Source organism: Columba livia, chromosome 7, assembly GCF_036013475.1.
Source record: "Columba livia isolate bColLiv1 breed racing homer chromosome 7, bColLiv1.pat.W.v2, whole genome shotgun sequence".
NCBI lineage: Eukaryota > Metazoa > Chordata > Aves > Columbiformes > Columbidae > Columba > Columba livia.
In genome coordinates, this window is record NC_088608.1 from 20,432,232 (window position 1) to 20,452,694 (window position 20,463).

The window sequence follows — 20,463 nt, forward strand, 5'->3', positions numbered from 1 at the left end:
CTAAACCTTCAGAATTGTAACACAATAATCCAGTTACTATAGACTTGCTTCTATGGAGGTGGGAGAGGGAATTTTTTCACTCATGAATTAAGAGGATTCTTAACAAGAACAAAAGTTCATAATGCAAGTACGAACTTGGAAACTCAAGTCTCCTAGGATCAATCTTCCTCCACTTCTGGCTTAAGAGCTGCAGAAAACTGAAAGCATAATCCCTGACATTTCACTGTACTTGCAGGACTAAAATGTTTGCCCTGTGGATATGGCACCACTGCAAGTAATTGGGTGGAAGTTAATCACTCTATAGGTTTCATCGTAATTTAAAAATACCCAGAGCACCTCACTAGCACATCGACATAGAAATATAAATTGGTCTGCTTTGCAAATGGTTTCATCTACCTGTCTGTCAGCAGAGAGATGAAAAAGAATATTGATAGCATAACTGGGCAGTTATGTAAATTGGACAACTAAACCGATTCCAAATAATCTCTATGTCTTTTCTCTCCCCACAATAAAATTTATTACTCCTCCCTTCCGTAAACAACCTTTGGCAGCCATGCAGTTCCTTGCGGCTGTCACTAGAACTGTAGCCAAAGAAGAGGGAAGATAATAGATTTTGGAACCTGACATTCGTTCTGTGTAGATTTTATTTTTCCTGATTAATATCAGTTTTTGATGTTACTGTTTCAAAGCTACTTTTTATGCATAAATCTGCTATTTCTTTCTAACATACTGGTTGTAGTTTTGTAAATATTTCTCTGTTTGTCTTTTTATCTTTTTGTTGGCATAAAAAAACCATAACATTTAACTCTTTCCCATAGCAATAATTAAAAGTTTACAGCCTCTCATAGATATCTCGTCAATACAAACTGGATGCAAACAAGTTTTAAAGGAGGTAGCATTAAGTTTCTTAACTAAGTCATTTAAGGAAAATGGCTGTAAATACATAAAAAGTTATCAAAGCTTCTTACGAAACAATACTTTTATCCAGGAACTGGACCGCATAACTAAACAATTCAAATCTGTGTTATAAACTGATTTTAATTAAATGTAATCTGACCCACTTTAACTATGTATAAATTGAAGTCAGACAACATATTTGTATCCATTTTCTAAAATATCTGTCACTTCTCCACAGTGACTGATCAAACTTGCCAGTGAAAAACGTTTTGAGTAGGCAAGTTGTAATGCAGCTACGGTTTATTTCTGTCAGAGGCTGACTGCTGAAGTGTGAAAGAAACTCATTAAAAATCTCTCACTGTGATCCTGCATTGCAAGGAGCAAAAAAGAAAGAAAATACTTAATGACGGGTACACTTAGCCTGAAGCCACATTCGTATTCTGCTTTTCATTTTACAGTACTTCAGTAAGCAATTAAAAGACAGCAATTAGTCACAGAAACACTATTCATACTGGTCATACTGGGAGATTAAAGACGTTAACATTTATTTTATGTTAATATTATGAAAGTAATGAGGGAGATGAAGAATAATACGGACAACTAAAAAGGAATGGTAAAATAACTAGAAGAATCTCTTACCTTAATCTTAAAACAAGATTCACTGCACATGGAACTTCACCGGATTCGTCACTAACAGCAGGCTGAGACTATTAAAAAAAAAAAAAAGAAGGTAAAAAGGCTTATAATGGATGCCAAAGAAAAAAAGAAAAATATCCTGAAATACTTGCCATACTAACAGCTTGAAGTTAGCACAGAATATTTTGCACATCCTCTAACTCTCAAAAGCCTTTTGAACACTTCCAGTAATACAGCCTAAGATACAGCTGCTATCAAACTGCCATCTTTCAATTACAGAGATACAAATGATAAGGCCTACATTAAAGCACTGAGTGTGAGAGCTTTCAATCCACCTTACATGAAAGCTTCAGTAACCTATTAAATAATATGCACACAGTGAGAATACCAAGCTTACTACTCACATTACTTTGTGTAACAGTTTTAGTTGCTAAGGAAGTCTTGAATCTACTCATCTGCAAAGAAGTATTAATAGTAGCATACCAAAGCGGGCATCCCAGCTCCGAGAATGTCTTTCACATATAAAAATCATGAGTACTGATATCTTTCACACTACCGCTCCACTCTCACCCTACGATACCCCTCCCCAGCCCTCAACTAACATTTATATGAAGTGTCAAGCAAGTGTATCTTACATAGAGCGTACCTCAGGGTCCCCTACCCTACTGTGTTTTCATACCAAACTTCGTATATTGTCAGCACTCACAGAAGCCTGTTCAAAGGTTACAGTCAAGCCCTCCCAAAAGAAAGACTTGCATCACAAACCCCGTTTGATTGTTTTCCAACAGTTTTTCACATTAAAGCTACTTAAAAAGAAAGTGTTACACAACATCTGTATTTTATTATCTGTGTATTTTAAACAAAAATTAACGAATATTTGGAAAATCATTCACTCACTAGAAGGGGAGCATACTTTTTTTCCTACTTTAATTAAGTTCCTTCCATTCATATAAACCATTACTATTATTTCTGCATCTTCAACAGACCTTCTATTTCAGTGTACAGGGATGTGCAGCCCAAAGACCAACAGGCATACACCAACAGCGACCAGCTGCACTAGTCTCAGTTCCAAATCATCTTCTGGAGCATTAGGAAAACAAAAATCAACAGAAGACTTCAAGCAGAGACATTTTCTCCTCCATAAACTAAAAAACTCATAATAAAAGAGTTACCTAGTTACCTGTATAAACTGAGTCCTAAAGTGCAGAACTCTGAGTTTCTAAGACGTAAAAAGACTGCCTGAAAAAGTCTTCTTTTTGTACTCAGCTTCCATAAGACATCTCAGATGCTAAAGCACTATGTAAACTAGCTCTGCAATGGGAAGACTGGGGTCATCCCAGAAGCTAACAGGACCAAACATGGCAGGAAGCTGTTAGTCTTTTAGAAGATTTCTATGACACCAATGAAAAGGACAGAATCTAAAATCGCAGGGGAAGCAGCAAGTGTCACCCACCCAAGGAACAGACATCTTTAAAAAAGCACTTTGGCTGTAAGCCAGTAATCCTGTTAAGCAATAATTTATAGCAGTGATGCTACCCACACTCTCAGCATAGGGCCATGAAACTCAATATGGTATTTTATTTCTCTGAATTAATCTACTATGCCACAGTACTGAACTATTTTACTGTATACAGGATAAACCATTTCAGTTACAAGCTACATGTCACGATATGAGTCCTGAGAATGAAAAATTATTTTGAGACCTTGTGGCTACTCCAAAACAGTCATCATTATTCTGACAAAAAGACAACAATTAGTGTGATCCAGTTATGGAGATTCATTAAAAACAGGCACATTACCTATCTCAACCAATTCTCCTGGGCAAAAACGTAAGATGACTTTAAATTTCCTACCCATTTTATCCCATGTGTGCTCAGTTGTTACAGGCCCACCTGCATACAGCTCTATCTTCACCAGTACTTCACAAGGAAGCAGAACACCACTCCTGCCCCAATTCACATTTCTAACAACAGAAATGAAAAATGAAACCCCTTCACTCAAACACTTGGAAGAAAATTATAAAGATATTTTTACCTCTGTGCTCTCCTCTTCTTTCACCCTTCGTGACTGGAAAACAAATGTAATGAGGTATGAGCCATGCAGCTTTATGCATTACAGATCCAGAAATACTAATAATTAACATTAATACAGAATATTTTACAGAGCCTAAACGTCTTGGCACAAACAAAAGTTACCTTTTCCTGAGAAACAGCAGCCTTGCCTTCCTCACTCTTCTCATCCATTTCATCATCACTCCATTCCCAGTCCCCATCTTCTGTTTTATGGAGGTGACCACTGGAACCTGGAACTCGTCTGACCTACCAAAAATATTAAGTGTTCAGCATCACACATACATATTTAGTTTTTAAGAAGTGTTCTGGTTAATGAGCAGTTCTTCTTTATTTTTATTGTATATGTTTTCATTACTTTGCCGGAGGAGTCACTGGCATATTGGAATAATATCTGATCTCAGGGGTCATCCTTAAGCCAGTGGAACAGCTAAGCTATGCAAAATTCATACAGGGAAATGGGGTCTGGATATGTTTTACAATTGCTTAGGAACAAACTCAGGTAGACATCAACTGCTTACTATGAACTAACGCTGTAAATGAAAGGAAGCTATTCAGGGAAGCAAAAGTTACACAGGCAAGTTTGTCCTTGGGACACAAGTCTTACAAACGTTAATTGTTCTGCTAAAAAGCTTTACAATCTATAAAGGCGCTGGGAATACTTTAAAAGTAAAAGTATCCTTATCAAAAAAAAAAAAAAAAAGGAGCTGTATGCAACCTGAGAAGGTGGGCAAGCACACGCCACACCAAACTATCTGGGCAAACTCCTGTAGATCAAACAGTCTAATGAGGCTTAACAGGAGTATCCAGCAGCTAAACCTGAAAATCAAATACTTTTCTGATCACATGTTGCTCTTTTTCAGAGCCTGACAACACATTTGTTTTCCCTGGATCACATTTAGCCTATTTGAGCAAAACAAAAGAACATCCAACAATTCTTCTCACACCTTGGCCTGCATTTATGAGACTCATGAGACGGCTGGAAGCACAGCACAATAAGCAGCAGCCCCACTGGTGTTTAGATGAGAATCAGTTTCTCTAATTATTTCACATTACTGAACCAATACACAGTTCCCACTGCACATCTTCAAATGCTCATACAGGTGAGCTCCCCAGCACTATACATTTGTAAGGCTTAAAGCGTATCCTTTTGAATTATAAAAAAGGAAAAAAGTTATTCAGGAAAGCAGCCTGTACATTAGTACAGGCTCGAAAAGGAAAGGAAAAAAGCATTAAATGTTCACAGCACACAAAAGGGAGAACTAGGCAGAAAATCAGTTTCAGGCCAAGAACAACAGCTGGAGAAGACACCTTATAAAAATAACTTTTAAAAAGAAGATTATGAAATAGACGGTCTCAGCTCAAAATTGTATATCCTGTTTGCCAGTATCCAGAGTAAAATATAAGAGCCTGGTTCAACTCTGGTTTCACAGATTCCTGTCTCTGTGGTGTTTTAATATCTCGTACTGAAGAATACTGAGCACTGATCAACTTGGTTCTACTGTTCTGATGGTTGATGATGGTGATGGAAACCCATTCTGCCAGCACAGCTACCTCACAAAACAGGAAGGTGTGTAAAAAAAAAGAAAAAAAAAGTTATTTCGTACTAGAAAAATTACTGGTTTTTTTCAAAATAATGAAACCTAAACAAAGAATGAACTGGTATTAACCTTGCTCTAACTCCTTCCAGTTGCTGCAAACCACAATGTGGGGAGAGATACAGCATGTGACAGATCCCAGCTGCTTCTAAATCCCATTAGGTAGTACTTCAGTAAGATATGTGTGGCATGAAAGCAGTATAAGACACTAGAAGTTTGAGCTCATGAATTTCTAGAAAGCTGGGAGATGCGACATGAATACATTTTCTCTAAAGTGGCTGTTCTTAGAGAGCTGGGCACTTAAGCTATTTCTCTACTGGATTTGGACAAAGCACAATTTGGAGCTGGCTGGCCTGACACCACAACAACAAGAACTTAGGAGCCTTCGTTCAAAACCTTGTATATACACAAGTAGGTATCTTGGTGTCTGTCTGCGCTCTTCCTTCAACACCCATCTGCTCCTCTCCCTTCCTTTTTGCACATGTAAGACTAAACTACAGAAAGTAGTGAAGTTTCCACAACCTCAGCACATTTATGTACCCTTCTTCAGTCCTCATGAAATTCCTCCCTTACACTTCTTCCCTGCATGCCCAAATAAGAGTGTCCTACTCAGCTTCACTGTATTTTGTGCTCCAAAAATGCATGGTTTTGTCTATGACTCCTTTTGTCTATGATTCCTTTTTATTGGTAAGTGTCCTTAACAGTTGCATTACTTAGCAAATTAATTTGCACAATTTTTGATTAACAGTGACTTTGCTCAGGCTCACTTCTGCTTGAAGCCACAAAGACTCAGTCACACAGGGAGGGCATGTACCCTTGGTGCAGGACAGCGCAAAAGCAGCGCACCAGGTCTGCAAATAAAATAACTGCCTCTTCATCATAAACCTGCACAACTCTAATATCACATATTGGATGGAAACATATTAGCTTAAATTTCTGTTGTAACAGAAATCTATCGTAACAGACTTGATACTATTAATAGTACAGCACTGCTTCCCTTTAGATTTTCTGCTGTCTTTTCCAGAGCATATAGGTGGTAACACACGTGAGGTATTTTAGGAGACAGTTAGCATTTTACCATATTCAGCTCACATTAGTAAAAAGCAAAAATACACAAGAAGCAAAGGAATGAAACCTACGTTATACAGCTAACGCTTTTTAGGCTTTGAATTTGCCACAGAGATCCACTTTACAGGGATAAGACAACTGAGACAATCTACTGGTCTGCTCTTGTGATAAGAGACAATCCTGAGACATTCATCAGGACTGCAGTGGAATGTACCTGGTTGTACAGTGAGCAGACTCAACCCACCTGCCTGGGAGAAAAACTAGTCTTTTTTTTTTTTTTTTTCTTTTCTAAAGTTTTTTGCAAGACTTGTGGGTTACCTCAGCCCATCTGGAGGTCAAACAGCAAAGACTGTAAGCAAAGAGGCAGAAACAAAAGGGGCAGTAAAAGGGAAGTTGGATCATCTTGTTTTGGCAGCAGCAATCCCTCAGGATCCTCAGAACCACGTACTCTAAAGCCCTTACAATGCAGCATCAAAACTGGAGTGCACAATCTGCCACACCAACTCTCCTTAAGCCTTCGTTTGTGCTCTTACAGCTGTGTAGATGACTCAGTTGAAAAATTAACACAGAAAACAGCCTGTAGCCAAATCAGCTTTTTAATTTAGCTGATCATGTGCTAGCACAAGCACTGGAGCCAGCACAAGAGGAGGTGCTGGAATATAATTTTCAGTAGTTGCCCCAATCATCTGTGGTAAGAAAGCATTGTCAATTCCCCAAAAAGTGATGCAGACATAAATATGAACAGGGAGCAAATATATCCAGACACAGCACACATTTGTCTTCAATCCCTTTCCCATGCATGTTAGTTTAAGTTCTTTAAATCTGTCACACAATCTTTTGTCATTCCTTCTTGTTTTAGTCAGCCCCAATACTAGCCTTTCAGTATTAAGCTCAGTATTTTTTTTCCTATGTGCAAACACTATACATATATTGTTGGCTTTTCAGCATAAAACAAACTTTCTCCTAAGTATCTTTGCAGATTTTTCATCATTAATTCATTTGTACAATGAACATTATGTATCAGCACACATTTTCTGGGATGAGGAAATTGAACTACCTGCTTCCAGTACCCTTTTTTATATGATACTTCCTCATATAAATACCTCTTCATGCAAGAAACATAAATAGCATTATGCCTGTTATTTCATGTTTTGACACAGAAACAGAAGCATAGAAAAACATTTGATAGCATGGATACACTGATATCAAATATTCAACTAAAAAGTACAATTTTACTTCAGGAAAAAACAATTTGGTATTATATCAACATATTATTTGTGGTTTTGGAAGGGATGCATCTAGGATAAGCGTTTAAGCACCGTAACGACAACTGCAGAGTTTGGAGACGACAGTAGCACCACATTATATATGACTCAGCTGAAGGGGTCAGCACCTACTGCAATGTTGATACAGTTTGTTAGACCATGATTATCTGTATGACTTTAAGAACATTCCCAATCAATCCAAGCAATAAGCTCCAGCACTGACCAGTTATATCTTTGCTTAGAAAAGAAAAAGTAAGCATGAAGACAATCCCCCATTTCTAGTAATCCTATTTTCACATCATGTTTGCTTTATCAAGACTTTAAATAATGTTAAAAGTCCTAGGACCTTTTGATAACCATGGGATAAAATTAAAGCAATTTTGTGCCTTAAAGAAATAGATTATTCTTAAACACTTGTCTTTGGCTGCCAAACACTTGTCTTTTGTGCTAGCGCAAGTCCTAGTTTGCTAGGATGCAATTTATCTTCTGCTCTAAGCTTTTTTCACTACGCTAAAATCTTCAGAAGATTTTTCCTTCACCACGATCAAGTCTTCCCAACCTTTTGGATTACTCTTGAAGTGTTCATCACAGAATGTGGTAAATCTCTATATTCCTTTTGTCCTTACAGGCCTAAACAACCTTCAACACAGGAAAAATGTTTTCCAGCAAGTACACTAAGAGCCATTATAACAGGTCTGGGAGAAGAAGAAAAGAAAAAAGGAACAAAGATAAACAGTCACAAAGTGGCACCACTGCCAGAACTGTTCTGAAATGCATCTTCATCAAGGTGAAAACAGAGTGTTTCTTGAGGTGACATTTTCACATACTTCACTGTTTTGATTGTTTCCTTCCAACTTACAAGAACGGGTGTGCAACACACAGAATTATTTTGCTGAAGAATAGTTAAATACATACATGTACTGAACTGTAGCCTGTTAAGCACTCACATTGCACAATGCAACAACAGGAATGTGTGCCTCAGGTGTCAAGCATTTGTAGCAAAAACATTACAGTATGCCCATCAGGGGAGCCGGAGGGAAATTATTATCCCATTTTCTCCCATCAAACCGCAGTCCCCTATGGCAAAGCTTACAAATCCTTTCCTTTGGCAGCGGGAAGCTTAAGCTACTGCTGCAGCTTGTTAAAGAAAATGCTGCAATGGGCCAACACAAAAAATACTACATAGAAACAATGAGGAAAGTTCATGGGGACTTCATGGCCTACGTAACACCCAACTGTTATCTAGAAGATAAAGCAGATGGCTACTGATGGAAGGTTATAGAAAGCTGTGTTCACCCCTGCACAAAGTATTCACCTGTGCTTTGCCAATAATCTCAGCCCCACTGGGTCACCGCAGGAACCCACGGAAAATCTAACAGAAACAGCAACAGATTTGAAGACATCACACAAACAGAGTGTGATGGTTTGACTGAAATTGAGTTAATTTTCCATGTAGTTAAAAACTTTTATTCTTAGCTAGCAGTGTCTTTCAGTTTGGGTTCAGTGTAAGAATAATGAGATAACACAGCTTTTCTCTGGGATAGAGTTCATGTTTTTCTTCTAGTAGCTCTCTCTTGCTTCGGATTTGGTATGAAAGGAATGTGGGAACTCGCTGATATCTTGGCCTTTGTGAGTGACAGGTGCAAACTGGTAGGAGGGGGCACAGATAGGATGGCACCTGGACTGACATTCAAATTGATCAATGAACTACTCCTTACCCTTCATGTCATGCTTAGTATATAACTGGAGTGGGCATTTCCAGCTAGTCAGTTTCATTCCAGTTCAGTTCCATTCAGATTTTCTGCTTAGTTTGGTTAGTTCTGCTGGGAGTTCACTGTTAGTTCACCCTTTTGCCATCCTGCCATTTTGCAGTTGGCCCTTGGGCCTTTCTTGTCTCACTGGGATTAGCTGTTCGGGACCACGGTCCCCTCCTCTCCACGACTGCCCATTCAGCACAGCTGGAGTTTCATAAGAAACTGCACTAAGTATAATTTTTTTATATATATATTTATATAAATTAATGCAGTAGTTGTAGTATATTATTATAACAGTAGTAGTACATTATTATTATTTTGTTGCCTTATTAAACTGTTTTTATCTCAACCCATGAGTTTCTCCCTTTCCTTTCAATTCTCTCCCCTTCTTAGGGGGTGAGAGGAGGAGTGAGTAAGCATTGTGGTTCTTAGTTACCAGCTGGTGTTAAACCCTGACACAGACAGCAACAACATCGTCAAGATCTTTTCAAACAGTAAAGATATTACCACGCAAATTCAGAGAGACAATGCAACATGATGAGCACCTCGGAGGGTATCCCAAATCCCACTGTCCTGGTTTTGTTAAAAACAAGACCAGTTTCTCTTTTAGTGAATTTTCCTCTCAGCTAATTGCTTTCTAAGTACCTGCATATTTTTCTCAGACACTGTACTTGGTGCTGGTAAGAGGACCAACAGAGTGCTGAAGAAGCTCATGTTTAAATTTGTTACTATGGTAACCAAGGTTAACTGCTAACGGGACATATTTGGAAGGAGGGGCGGACTGAACAGGTGACTAAAACTGACCAACTGAGTATTCCATCCCATAATCAGCATACCCCCTATATAAGAGGGTGATCACAAGGGTCTCGTCCCTCTTCGACCATGGCCAGCATCTAGAGACGACCTTGTCCGTCTGCCTGAACTGCAGCCAACACAAAAGCGGCTAAGACCACTGTAATCTACAACCAAAAGCAATTTGTAGGAGGAAAAACTTAACAAGTCACTGACAACATTTTCACAGCTGTGGAAGAGAGACATTATGAACATCAGCTGCAACAGAGAATGCTTGGACAATTTAGTGAGCGAAAAAAATCATCAGTACCACAAAACTATTAAGCATGATACTATTACTATCGTTGTTGTATATGTTTTGCTGTTTACAGCTTATTCCAGTATACACCAGAATCACAAAAATTTAAGAATAAATTAAGCAGCTGACAGAACTATTTGTCCTCACCCTTTTAAAGTAGGATATAGCTAAGTTAATATTCCCAGCCAACAATAGTATGTATCGGCTTTCCAGGAGAATGTCTGCTTAACCAGATGAACAGGGCAACTGTAAATCCCATCCATCGGAGGGTGGCCCAAATCAGACTGACAAGGAGAGAACTCCAGCATCGGAATGCAGAAGCTGCCCACATCTCCCAAAGCCGGGTGAAAAGCAGGCTACAGCATAAGAAGGAAAAACATAAATTGTTGTCTTCTAGGCACTGATGTGCTTGCTACGTGTAGATGTTACAGACTGGGAAAAGAAGAATCTATTATTCATCACTGATTCTTTTGCTTCTGCAATCTTTTTACAAGTTTAATTTTGTAGGGTGACAAAGAAGGGAACAAACTTTTTCTCAATATTAAGGTCTTTCTACTTCCTTATTCACAACTATTGAAAAAAGCAAAGAACTGGGCCCACTTACAGATTTATTATTTTGTTTCAGTGCCTAATTTTAAAAATACATAACAAGGACACACTGTTGGATACCAGTGCATACATCCATAAAACATGGTACAGCACATGGTCTAGACCACATTAAAAATCCATTCTTTTAATAAATGTAATATTATGCTATCGTCTTTTTCCTTGTTCTACAGGAAGATGACTGAACTAGTAAGCTTGACTTTCCCATTATCTCAATTATTTAAGCTACTCCTATTAAGGTCTCCAGGAACTGAATATTTGGGATGGAGTCCTGGAAAGATTTAAAACATTAACTCTGCTTCTCAAAAGAGTACAGTGACCTGAAAATTAAATTTGTGTAATCAAAATTGTTGGCATTAATGAGCATTAAACATTTCAGTGACATGGAAGGCACCTTGCCACTCTCCATATATAGGTAACTTAGAGCCAAAAAGTAATTTGTTCCTGAATGTCTGTAGAGAAGCAGACATGTAGATCCCAACCAGCTGCAAACGTCCTTGTGGAACCCTCACACTGCTCTCTGTTAATATCTAACTAGTCAGAGCTGTTCTCCATTTTTTGCACTTCCATATCTACAGAAGGCAATCGATAACACAAATCCTTCTGGAAATACTGCAGTTCAACAAATCAACTGGGTTTGCTTTTTCTGGAGATAAAATTGTCTTTTGTTTTTACCACTGATGTCCTTCAGCTACATCTGCTAGTACAGCATTCAAAACATACACATGCCCCAGAGAACAGGAATGACAAGGTGGTTATTTAAGCACCTCACCTTTTTAATTTTTTGCAGTCTGTCTTACTAAGACCCCAGATTTGACTTTGAGGAGCAAAGAGAAGCACCAGTCTACTGATGCTGAATATCTTCACCTTTCCCTGCGACTGTGGTAATGGGTCTTATAGGAGACAGGACTCCCCCATTACACAGATTCCAAAAGTTCTTATGGAACAGATATGAGTTACTCTTTCAAGTGCCGATATTACTTGGTAATTTATATGGTGAAGTTTTTTGTGTCCTGACTCCCCTCCTTTCACTTCTCATACAACTTAATGAGAAGCATTTACAATGCCAGTTACCATGCCAGTTATTTTATAGGCAGAAATTGAACACAATTTTGTTTTCAGCAAACATTTTGCTCCGTGTATTGTTCTCTCAAAAATCCCCACTCCGATTCCTTCTATACATATCTTAAGCCTGTAGAGCAATCAGATTTTATAATTTTTATCTTTAGGCCTCTCGCAAACCTTTCCTGAATGTTTCCAACAATACAAAAGCAATTTTCAATCCCCACACCTATGCACTTACTAGCATTCCAATGCAATGAAGGAAATCAGCATTTCACATCTATCCAATGATGGCACAAGCCTTTTGCTTAAAACCATTACCTACTTAATCACAGCCTAGCACTTGAGGTAAAAGGCAGACCATGGAGAAGTCACTTTCTGCAACATATTTTAGTGCAACAGAGTTATCAGTCTTTTTGCATAAGAACATCTACACTGTAATCACATTTTTGGAAAGAAATAAAATAAAATCTGAGGTCCAAAACAGAGCATAAATTCCCACATGTGCACATCATCTTTTGTTCAAGAGTTGAGGCACTTTCTCAGGAGAAGGCTGGTTCCCATCCCACCCAGACTCACTCATGTGAACATACTAATTCCTTCACTGTTGACTATTCTTACATTCCCCTGAGTTCATTATAATACAAAGTCTCATTTTTATTCTGATGCAAGCCACGAAAACTCTGCAAACCTGAATGTGCTTTACACAACTGGAACCTTGTTTATTTCTCACCAAAACTTATAGAATCATTTTGGTTGGAAGAGAACATTAAGATAATTGAGTCCAACCGTAACCTAACTCTAGCACTATACCATGTCCTGAAAAACTTTTAAACACCTCCAGGGATGGTGACTCCACCACTTCCTTGGGCAACCTGTTCCAGTGCTTCGCAACCTTAAGTGTTTCATATGCATATGGAGGAAAAGGGAAGGGCGGTGGCTTTTTTGTGTGTGGGATTTGTTTGGTTGGGGTTTTTTTGGGGGTTTGGGGTTTTTTTAGTTTATTTTTTGGTTTTGTTTGCTTCTTGTTTGGTTGTGATTCTTATTGTTGGTTTTGTTTGTTTGTTTGTTTTTTAAAAGTACAGGCAGGCCTAAGACACTGCTTTGACAGCAAGAATGTAATCTGGCACAGAAACTAATTCTGGGATAATTATTCATGGTATGAAAAGATCCAAATTCTCAGAAACTTTCTTGGGAGAAAAATTCAGGTACACAGAAAGGGATAGGTAAGGCTGGTCCCAAACCTCGAAATTTTGCAAAAGTTACCGTTCATACTCCACATTAAATGAGTGGTTATTTCTTCTCTACATTGTACAACCATGCTTAGGCTCTGTCCAAATTGCTGACTGAAAGGACAAAGAGGATTTAAGGTTTTTCAATTCCTGAAAAATGTCTTCAGGCATTTCTGGTATGCATATTCTCTATGTGAAACAAGAGAAATTTTCAACTGAAAAAACATAGGGAAGCTCCTAGGAAGCAAACACAATTTTGGCGGTACACATCTGCTATGCCCTAAAGTCTCAGTCTGAAAGGTCTGAATTTCAGTATTCCAAGGTGACCTTACTGTGGGAGATGAGGTTTCATTAGCACTTCAGGTAGTATGTCCTGAGTCAGTAAACGTAAGAGCAGACAATATTCTCGCATATATCTCTTATCTCACTAGAAAGATAACAGGAACACCAAATCCTTAAATTCCAAGTCAATTCCAACTGAATTCTTCAATTCTAAGTCAAACGCAAATGGCGTTTGCAAAACACGGCAACACTGTTATCCCATTTAAAATTTCACAGTAAAATAGTAGCCAAAACTGTTTAATTTAATTTATGAAAGTTTAATCCCGAAGTAAGTTCTGATCTCACAATCAGTTTCTTCAAAAATTTAAACTACACCACTTTTGGAATAAAAATATATAATCACAACCTTCCAGCACACCCTTCCAAAACAGCTATTTATTGTTTGCTCTGAAGTATGCAATGTCACATTTATGGAACATTTATAATTACCTTCAAGGAAATAAGTCAACAGGGAAAATTTGAGTCACTGACGCAAACTTGCAAATATTTGTTTCCCTAAATGCAGCACAAGCTACTGCTAAAACTGAAAAGGCACCCAAGTCACTTAAGAATTGTAAATCCAGGATTCTTCACCATCTTTGCGTAAATTTCCACTTCTAATCACTATTAGAATCAATTACACTGGCAAGTTGAAGTCAAGAAATTTAAGATCATCACATTTTCTTTCATGAAAGAGTAATGCATAAAGGATATTGATAATTCTGCATTGAACTGGACATCTTCAGCTCTCTTGGTTCTTGAAGAGCACCCTTTTCTAAGGGATAACACAGCACAAGTCAACAAAGAATACAAAGCTTTTTTTAAAAAAGACCATTTGCTTTAAGTATTTATGATTCTGGTTTGTTTTGATAGCTGAACACAAACAGTATCATGCTCACATGATAACAGGTGTGACAGCCAAGGGCAAGGGCATCAGTTGAGAAGACTGCCATGAAATCTTACCTATACTCAGGGTTTAGGACTGGAGTACAGGGGAGCGATCAGTGAGAGGAAAACAAAGCCACCAAAGGCTCAGGGAGAGGTGGGGAGGAAGCATGTTCCCACATCTCTAGAGGTAATGCTGAACAATGGGTACAGATGCTCCGCGTACCAACTCCCCACCCACTTGAGGGATTCTCTGTCCAAAGCCCTCCTCCTCCTTTCACTTTTGCTGGGATAATGCTGCTTAGAGACAGCAAAATGCAGCAGCTCAAACTACAGACACTTTTTTGTCACATAAACATCTTGTAAACAAGTGCAGGTAATTCCCTGCCCTCCTAATTCTGCTTTCCAAAACCATGAGGTTTTACATAAATACTGCAACATACTTACTATCTCTGCTCCAAAACTTGAAACTGATTTTGTTTTGAGAAATCGCAGTGTTTTGCTGAAGTCTTAGTAACAAGGGAAATGTGCAAATTTAGTAATTCAGTATTATTTTTGGTTTTCAGATGTTATTTCTCCCTTTATTAGTTCCACTACATAAATTTCATTACTAAGTGCTTTTACCTGCAAATATTTATTTAATTGACATTTTAACAATAGTCCTCCTAGGCATGAATATGTACCCTCGCTGAGCAGGATGTTTTCAATCAACTGTGCAAAGGAGTTGCATTGTTTCTCAAAAGCAATGCCACCTCAGAACCAAGGAATCCCAAATGGACTACCAGGCATGACCTGATGGCTCATTCATACATGCAGAGAGGCTGTTTCATATCCTCTTTATTTCCCTGCCTGGCCCCATCCTCCACCCCCGGTCAAATCAAGGTGCTAAGGCCAAGAAGGTACCTACAGGAATCAGAGGAAGTCAATTAAAAAAATACAGTAAATTGGCAAAGTAACTTGATACTCTAAAAGATGAAGAAGACGGATAAAGATCCAGATCTTTAGAACTTCTGGTTATCTTTTCTGGCTGCTCAGATGAATGGGCATCACAATGGTGACTCACTACTAAAAGGCTTTATGTTAGAGGGATCACTGGATCCTTCTCTTTTATAATCAGAATTTTCCAGCTCCATCATCCTTTTCTATCATCTAAGCCATTTACTTTCCTAACATATCCAGAGGGAAGAAGAAAGTAGACAAACACAGCCTCATGTAGAGCCTTCATTACTCAATAGTAGAAGACTCATGGGTTTCACTATCAACAATATAGTCATGTTAAATAGCATTTAGGAAAATAGCCTACTACTATAGAATTCAAAGAAGAATTTACTATGATTTTCACCTTCTTTCAAGCTCAAAGGCTTGAAAATACAATTTCAAAGTGAAATTCTGATTTCTTCCCTTTTCTATGTTCTACAAGGTTTCCACTTATTTATGCACACAGGAGAAATTACTATAATATACATTCTGCACTCCGCACAGACTTTAAAGAGACCTAGGCTTATTCAAGATATTTTAAAAAAATCCAAAACCTTGAGTGCAGTTCTCCAAAAAGTTACATATGAACATGAAAATAGCGGACATAAACCTTCAATTTTTATAGAATCCAATTTTATAAACCCCTAGTGTTTATTTTAGATGGATATTTTAGACAGATATCAAGAAGCAGCACGCACTCATCAGTCTATGGCATTTAAAACTCAGAGACCTGGAGCCACTCCTAACCGAGCACGGCTCTCCCAGCGCTGGATGCGGCTGCCCTCTGCTGCTGATGGCTCCCGCACAGCACAGCTGGGACCACACATCTGTCATTCACTGACGTTTTTCCCCTTGCACTTCATTCACTATGTAACTTTACATTTACCTGCAGATGCACATTTTGAATAATCTTCTCGTGGAGCTGCTTTTCAGTGCTGAACAGAAACTGGACTCGGCATACAAACTATTACTATTCCAGTCCATCTTTCTGCTCTGCTAGTCTTAAACTACCTATTCTGATTAAAACCTTGAAGTTTTCAGCTCCAGCCATAATTTCAACTTCTTGAGCCAAGAGCACTTTTCAGCTAAATTAAGTCCCTGTAATACCACTGGGTAGCACAATCTCAAGGATGTCCTGCCTCACCAGTACTTCCCTTGCAGTTCTCCCCAGGAACTTCAAGAATATCACCAATATAAAGCATAAGTGTTAGGGGACAAGAGTGAAAACAAATACCATGCAATTATTCAGTGTTGTACTTCTAAAAGCTTTACAATGTCTAACCAGGAAAACATTTGCTTTTCACTTTCTTCAGAGTGTTGCCCCTGCCTCCCCCCCTTTTTTCCCTCCCTTCAATTTATTTATTTTTTTAGAACTAGGAAGGCTAAAGATTTAACTTCTCCATATGGAAACAAAAATTCTCACATAGCTATTCCCTTAGTCTTTCAGTAAATGGCAACAGATGGCAACTTACTTCTGAGACACCTTGCATGTACAGAATCCTCTTTGCAATTCACCTCCCTGCATGACCTTCCTGACAATCTTCCCCAAAAGGTACAAAACCAAAAGTAACACACACCTCCCCATCCTTCCAAAACCCCTCATCACTTTTAGCAACAAAGACATGCAGAAAGGCTTCTTCTACCACCTTGCGCCAGAGAGCACACCTCTGAACACTAAGGTGACCCAAGCAAGCCAGCTGTCACTTACCTGCATTGACAGAACACTGATTTGGCCTATAGACTGGGAACAGATTTAATAACAACCAATTCCATTGGGTCACTTTCTACTTAGGACACCATTTCAAATCCAATAGAGGCAATCTGGGTTTGAATGTCATGCAAGTGAAGTGTCTGAGGCTTCATTTCTCAGAAGGCAAAGAGATAAAACAAACACCTTCTTCACATTCTCAGCAAGGGACAGAAAACCAAAACATTTAAAAATAGGACAATAAAATAAGATTATCTTTTGGTTAGTTACAAGACATAGCTTCTGATCAAAGAATCTAAAACCAGCATCATGCAAGCCTGGATTTCCTTTATCCTGTCTTGATTCTTTAACCAGGAGACCTTTAACAGCATGTGTAAGAATACACAACACTTGCACTTTACAGAAATGAAACTGTCCTCCAGTACTGAAAATTTCAACAGCTCAGATACATGCAAAATATTTAAAGCTACCTGTCTAATCAGAAAAGTTCTCATTATACACCAACCTCACGTTAGTCAAGAACACGGACATTTCTGCACAAGTGAACAGGTCACGAACACACCATTAGCTAACGAGCAGATCAATGCTGTGACACAAGAGACAGTGACTCATCCACCACACAAATGAATTTTGAAGTTGAACCATGACAGCCCATGAACTGGAAAACACTATCCAATACAGAAGAGGGTTACTTTTTAATGATTATGATGAATCAGGCGTGAGCTTTTAAATCTTGCCATAACAAGTAATCAAGTTATTGTAGAGATGCTTTTGGCCATCTGAAGTACAAAAGACACTCAACTGAGCCAACTATTCCATAGCTTGTCTTAAAACTCATCTATTCTGTATTAGATTGGCTCCATTTGAGAGGGCACAGAATCCAGCCTCACAAACTCTTATCGTCTAAAAGCACCTTATGAAAGAAAGGATGGACAAACAAGTTCCTTTTCTCTTATGGCACAAGTGCATTTAAGTATACCTGGCAGAAATGCTGACAGCAATCTTTTCCTTTATCTGAAATGTTAAAACAAAGCTGATGCAACTGCATGTGTTTGCCCCTTAAAAAACTTTCCACTTCTGCTGCTCACTAACACAGGCATTGCTTTCTGATTATGTGATTTTTTTGTCAAATTTACATTTTACATAGTAAGTGGTTCCATCAAGTTTTACTTCCAAGAACTTCTTGAAAATAAACAAAGAAAACAACATGGTCTGAAAGCCAATTTCTCCTCTGTTTATTTCTAGTAATATCCAACAATATAAAAACAGTTGCACTACTTTTTTTCATTTGTAATGGCATTCTGGGTAAACTGAACAATTAATCCTCTGTGATGGAGAAGCCTCCCCCCAACAAAACCTTACCAAATACACTCTTATAGTTCAGCTGCTGTTTTCCAGAAATCGTGTTTCAGTATAAAACATGTCCCTTCTCTTTATACATCAGCATTAATGAAATAAGCATTTTTTAAAATGTAAAGAATCACAGCAACATATATACATTTTTATTAATAATCTGAGCTCAAACTAACATTGGTCTCTGCTTTTCAAAAGGTCTGGAGTCCAGCTGTACTAACACCCATCATCACTGATGTGTGTCTATCAGATCAAACCCACAACTGAAACAGGAAATGTTGCATATGGATGTCTTGCTGAGGTGCAATCATGCTGTCAGAGCTGTCCAAGAAATCTGGGATCTAAAGATATTTTCTTCATTAAATGCAGGGGATTGTTAATTTCTTCTATAAGGTAACATGATCATTTCCCTAAATTAACTGTACTGGAGAGCTAGAATTCCAGCCCACCAGTAAAGGTATTGCTACTGAAGTTTTAATAAAAACTGGTATCACTCCCACTAATCGTCTCTTTATGCTGTCACAGGTTTTTCTCAGTAACTTACAACTCCGAGGTCTAACAAGCTTCTATTAACAGTGCAGACCAATATCACCTTCCCAGAAACAGAATTCAAGCCCAATGATTACTCAGATTTATTTATTATTTTTTTTTACTAGCAGCACTTCAAACAGCAATACAATGAAATGCAGACACATGTTTTTGCCTCTTCACTTTGTAAAAGTGGCAGTCATGCAGGAGATTTTCAGAATTAAAGAAACAGGATTATACAACCACAAAATTGACCCAGGGCCTTTGTGCATACAGAGTACTTACAGTTCTAATTAATTTTTTAGTGTGACAAGATTTCAAAACTGACAGTGGAATTCTGGAAGCTGTTTAAAATTTCCTCTATTCCAATATAGTAATTCTAATCCCAAACGAAACAACTTAGCGTGAAGTTCAAAATTAAAACTGCTTCAACACATGTTAACAAAAAGTGTATCTAAACTCCTGGTAAGTGGTTGTGTAACAGGGGTGAGCGCAGTCTGATCCAAGCAGGACAGGGAAGGCTGCTCTACCATCACACCCAGCAAGGCAGAGGCTGCAATCAATGCTCCCACACTCCCGTCAATGACCAAAGTGTGGCCTCAACGTCCCCGCTTATCATACCACACTGAGTTCAGACCATTCACCACAGCCTTCTCTTCAGTTCTTCCTGGCACCAGCAATGCTCTCACAAGTGAGTACTCAAAGTAACAAAACCCAGAATTGCCAGTAAGAAGTTGCATGGTGTAACACTCATTTCTGTGGATCAGTGCCAGTATTTGCTTAAAGATGTTTTGCACAAGAAGAGACAAGGCATGTTCCTCCTGGACAAGTCAATTCCAGAAGTGTGTCAGTGTTGTCCTCAATTACTAGGAGAAGGCCAGGAAGAAGGGCCTAATTTAAATTTAGCAGAACTGAAAGCAACCAAAGGAACACAAGGATGGGGAACATGTGCGCAAAGATGTAGTTTACAACTCTGATGTTAAGTACTATTTTAAACGCCTAATGTAGGTGTTGTTTAATTATCAAAGTGGGTTTTAAAACAGAAGACATCTTTACAATATAAAATGTTTTCCTCACACATACAAGACCATGTGTACTTGTTTCAGGATTTCACAAACAGATCTGAATTCATATTTAGTCAAAACAGTTGCCAAGTGTAAGCTTTAAAGGCAGAAGCAAAACAGAAGAGCACTATGTCAAGAGAAAATAATTTAAAGTTTAAACTGAGGCTAGAGTTTTGGACAACAAAGCAAAGTAATTATACCTGTGGTAAATTTAAGAAAAATTAAATTAATGCAGGGCAAATCTGAAATTTTTACTAGTATCGGTGCTACGGATCATTAGTTATAGGCGTTTCACACCAAGTGCTACAGAAGATAATTTGAGCAGCAATGACACCAGCTCCTTCCCATC

General features: G+C 38.3%; 1 protein-coding gene across 5 annotated transcripts in view; it reads right to left on the bottom strand.

Annotated features, from left to right (window-relative positions):
* STK39 (serine/threonine kinase 39) overlaps positions 1 to 20,463 on the bottom strand; it is a 101,661-nt gene that overhangs the window by 38,104 nt on the left and 43,094 nt on the right. For all 5 annotated transcript variants that reach the window (XM_065069750.1, XM_065069751.1, XM_065069752.1 and 2 more), the window contains 3 exons: positions 3,729 to 3,851; positions 3,568 to 3,600; positions 1,537 to 1,604 (listed from right to left, as the gene is read on the bottom strand). In XM_065069750.1, the coding sequence (XP_064925822.1) occupies positions 1,537 to 1,604; positions 3,568 to 3,600; positions 3,729 to 3,851 (224 nt within the window). The remainder of the gene's footprint in view (positions 1 to 1,536; positions 1,605 to 3,567; positions 3,601 to 3,728; positions 3,852 to 20,463) is intronic.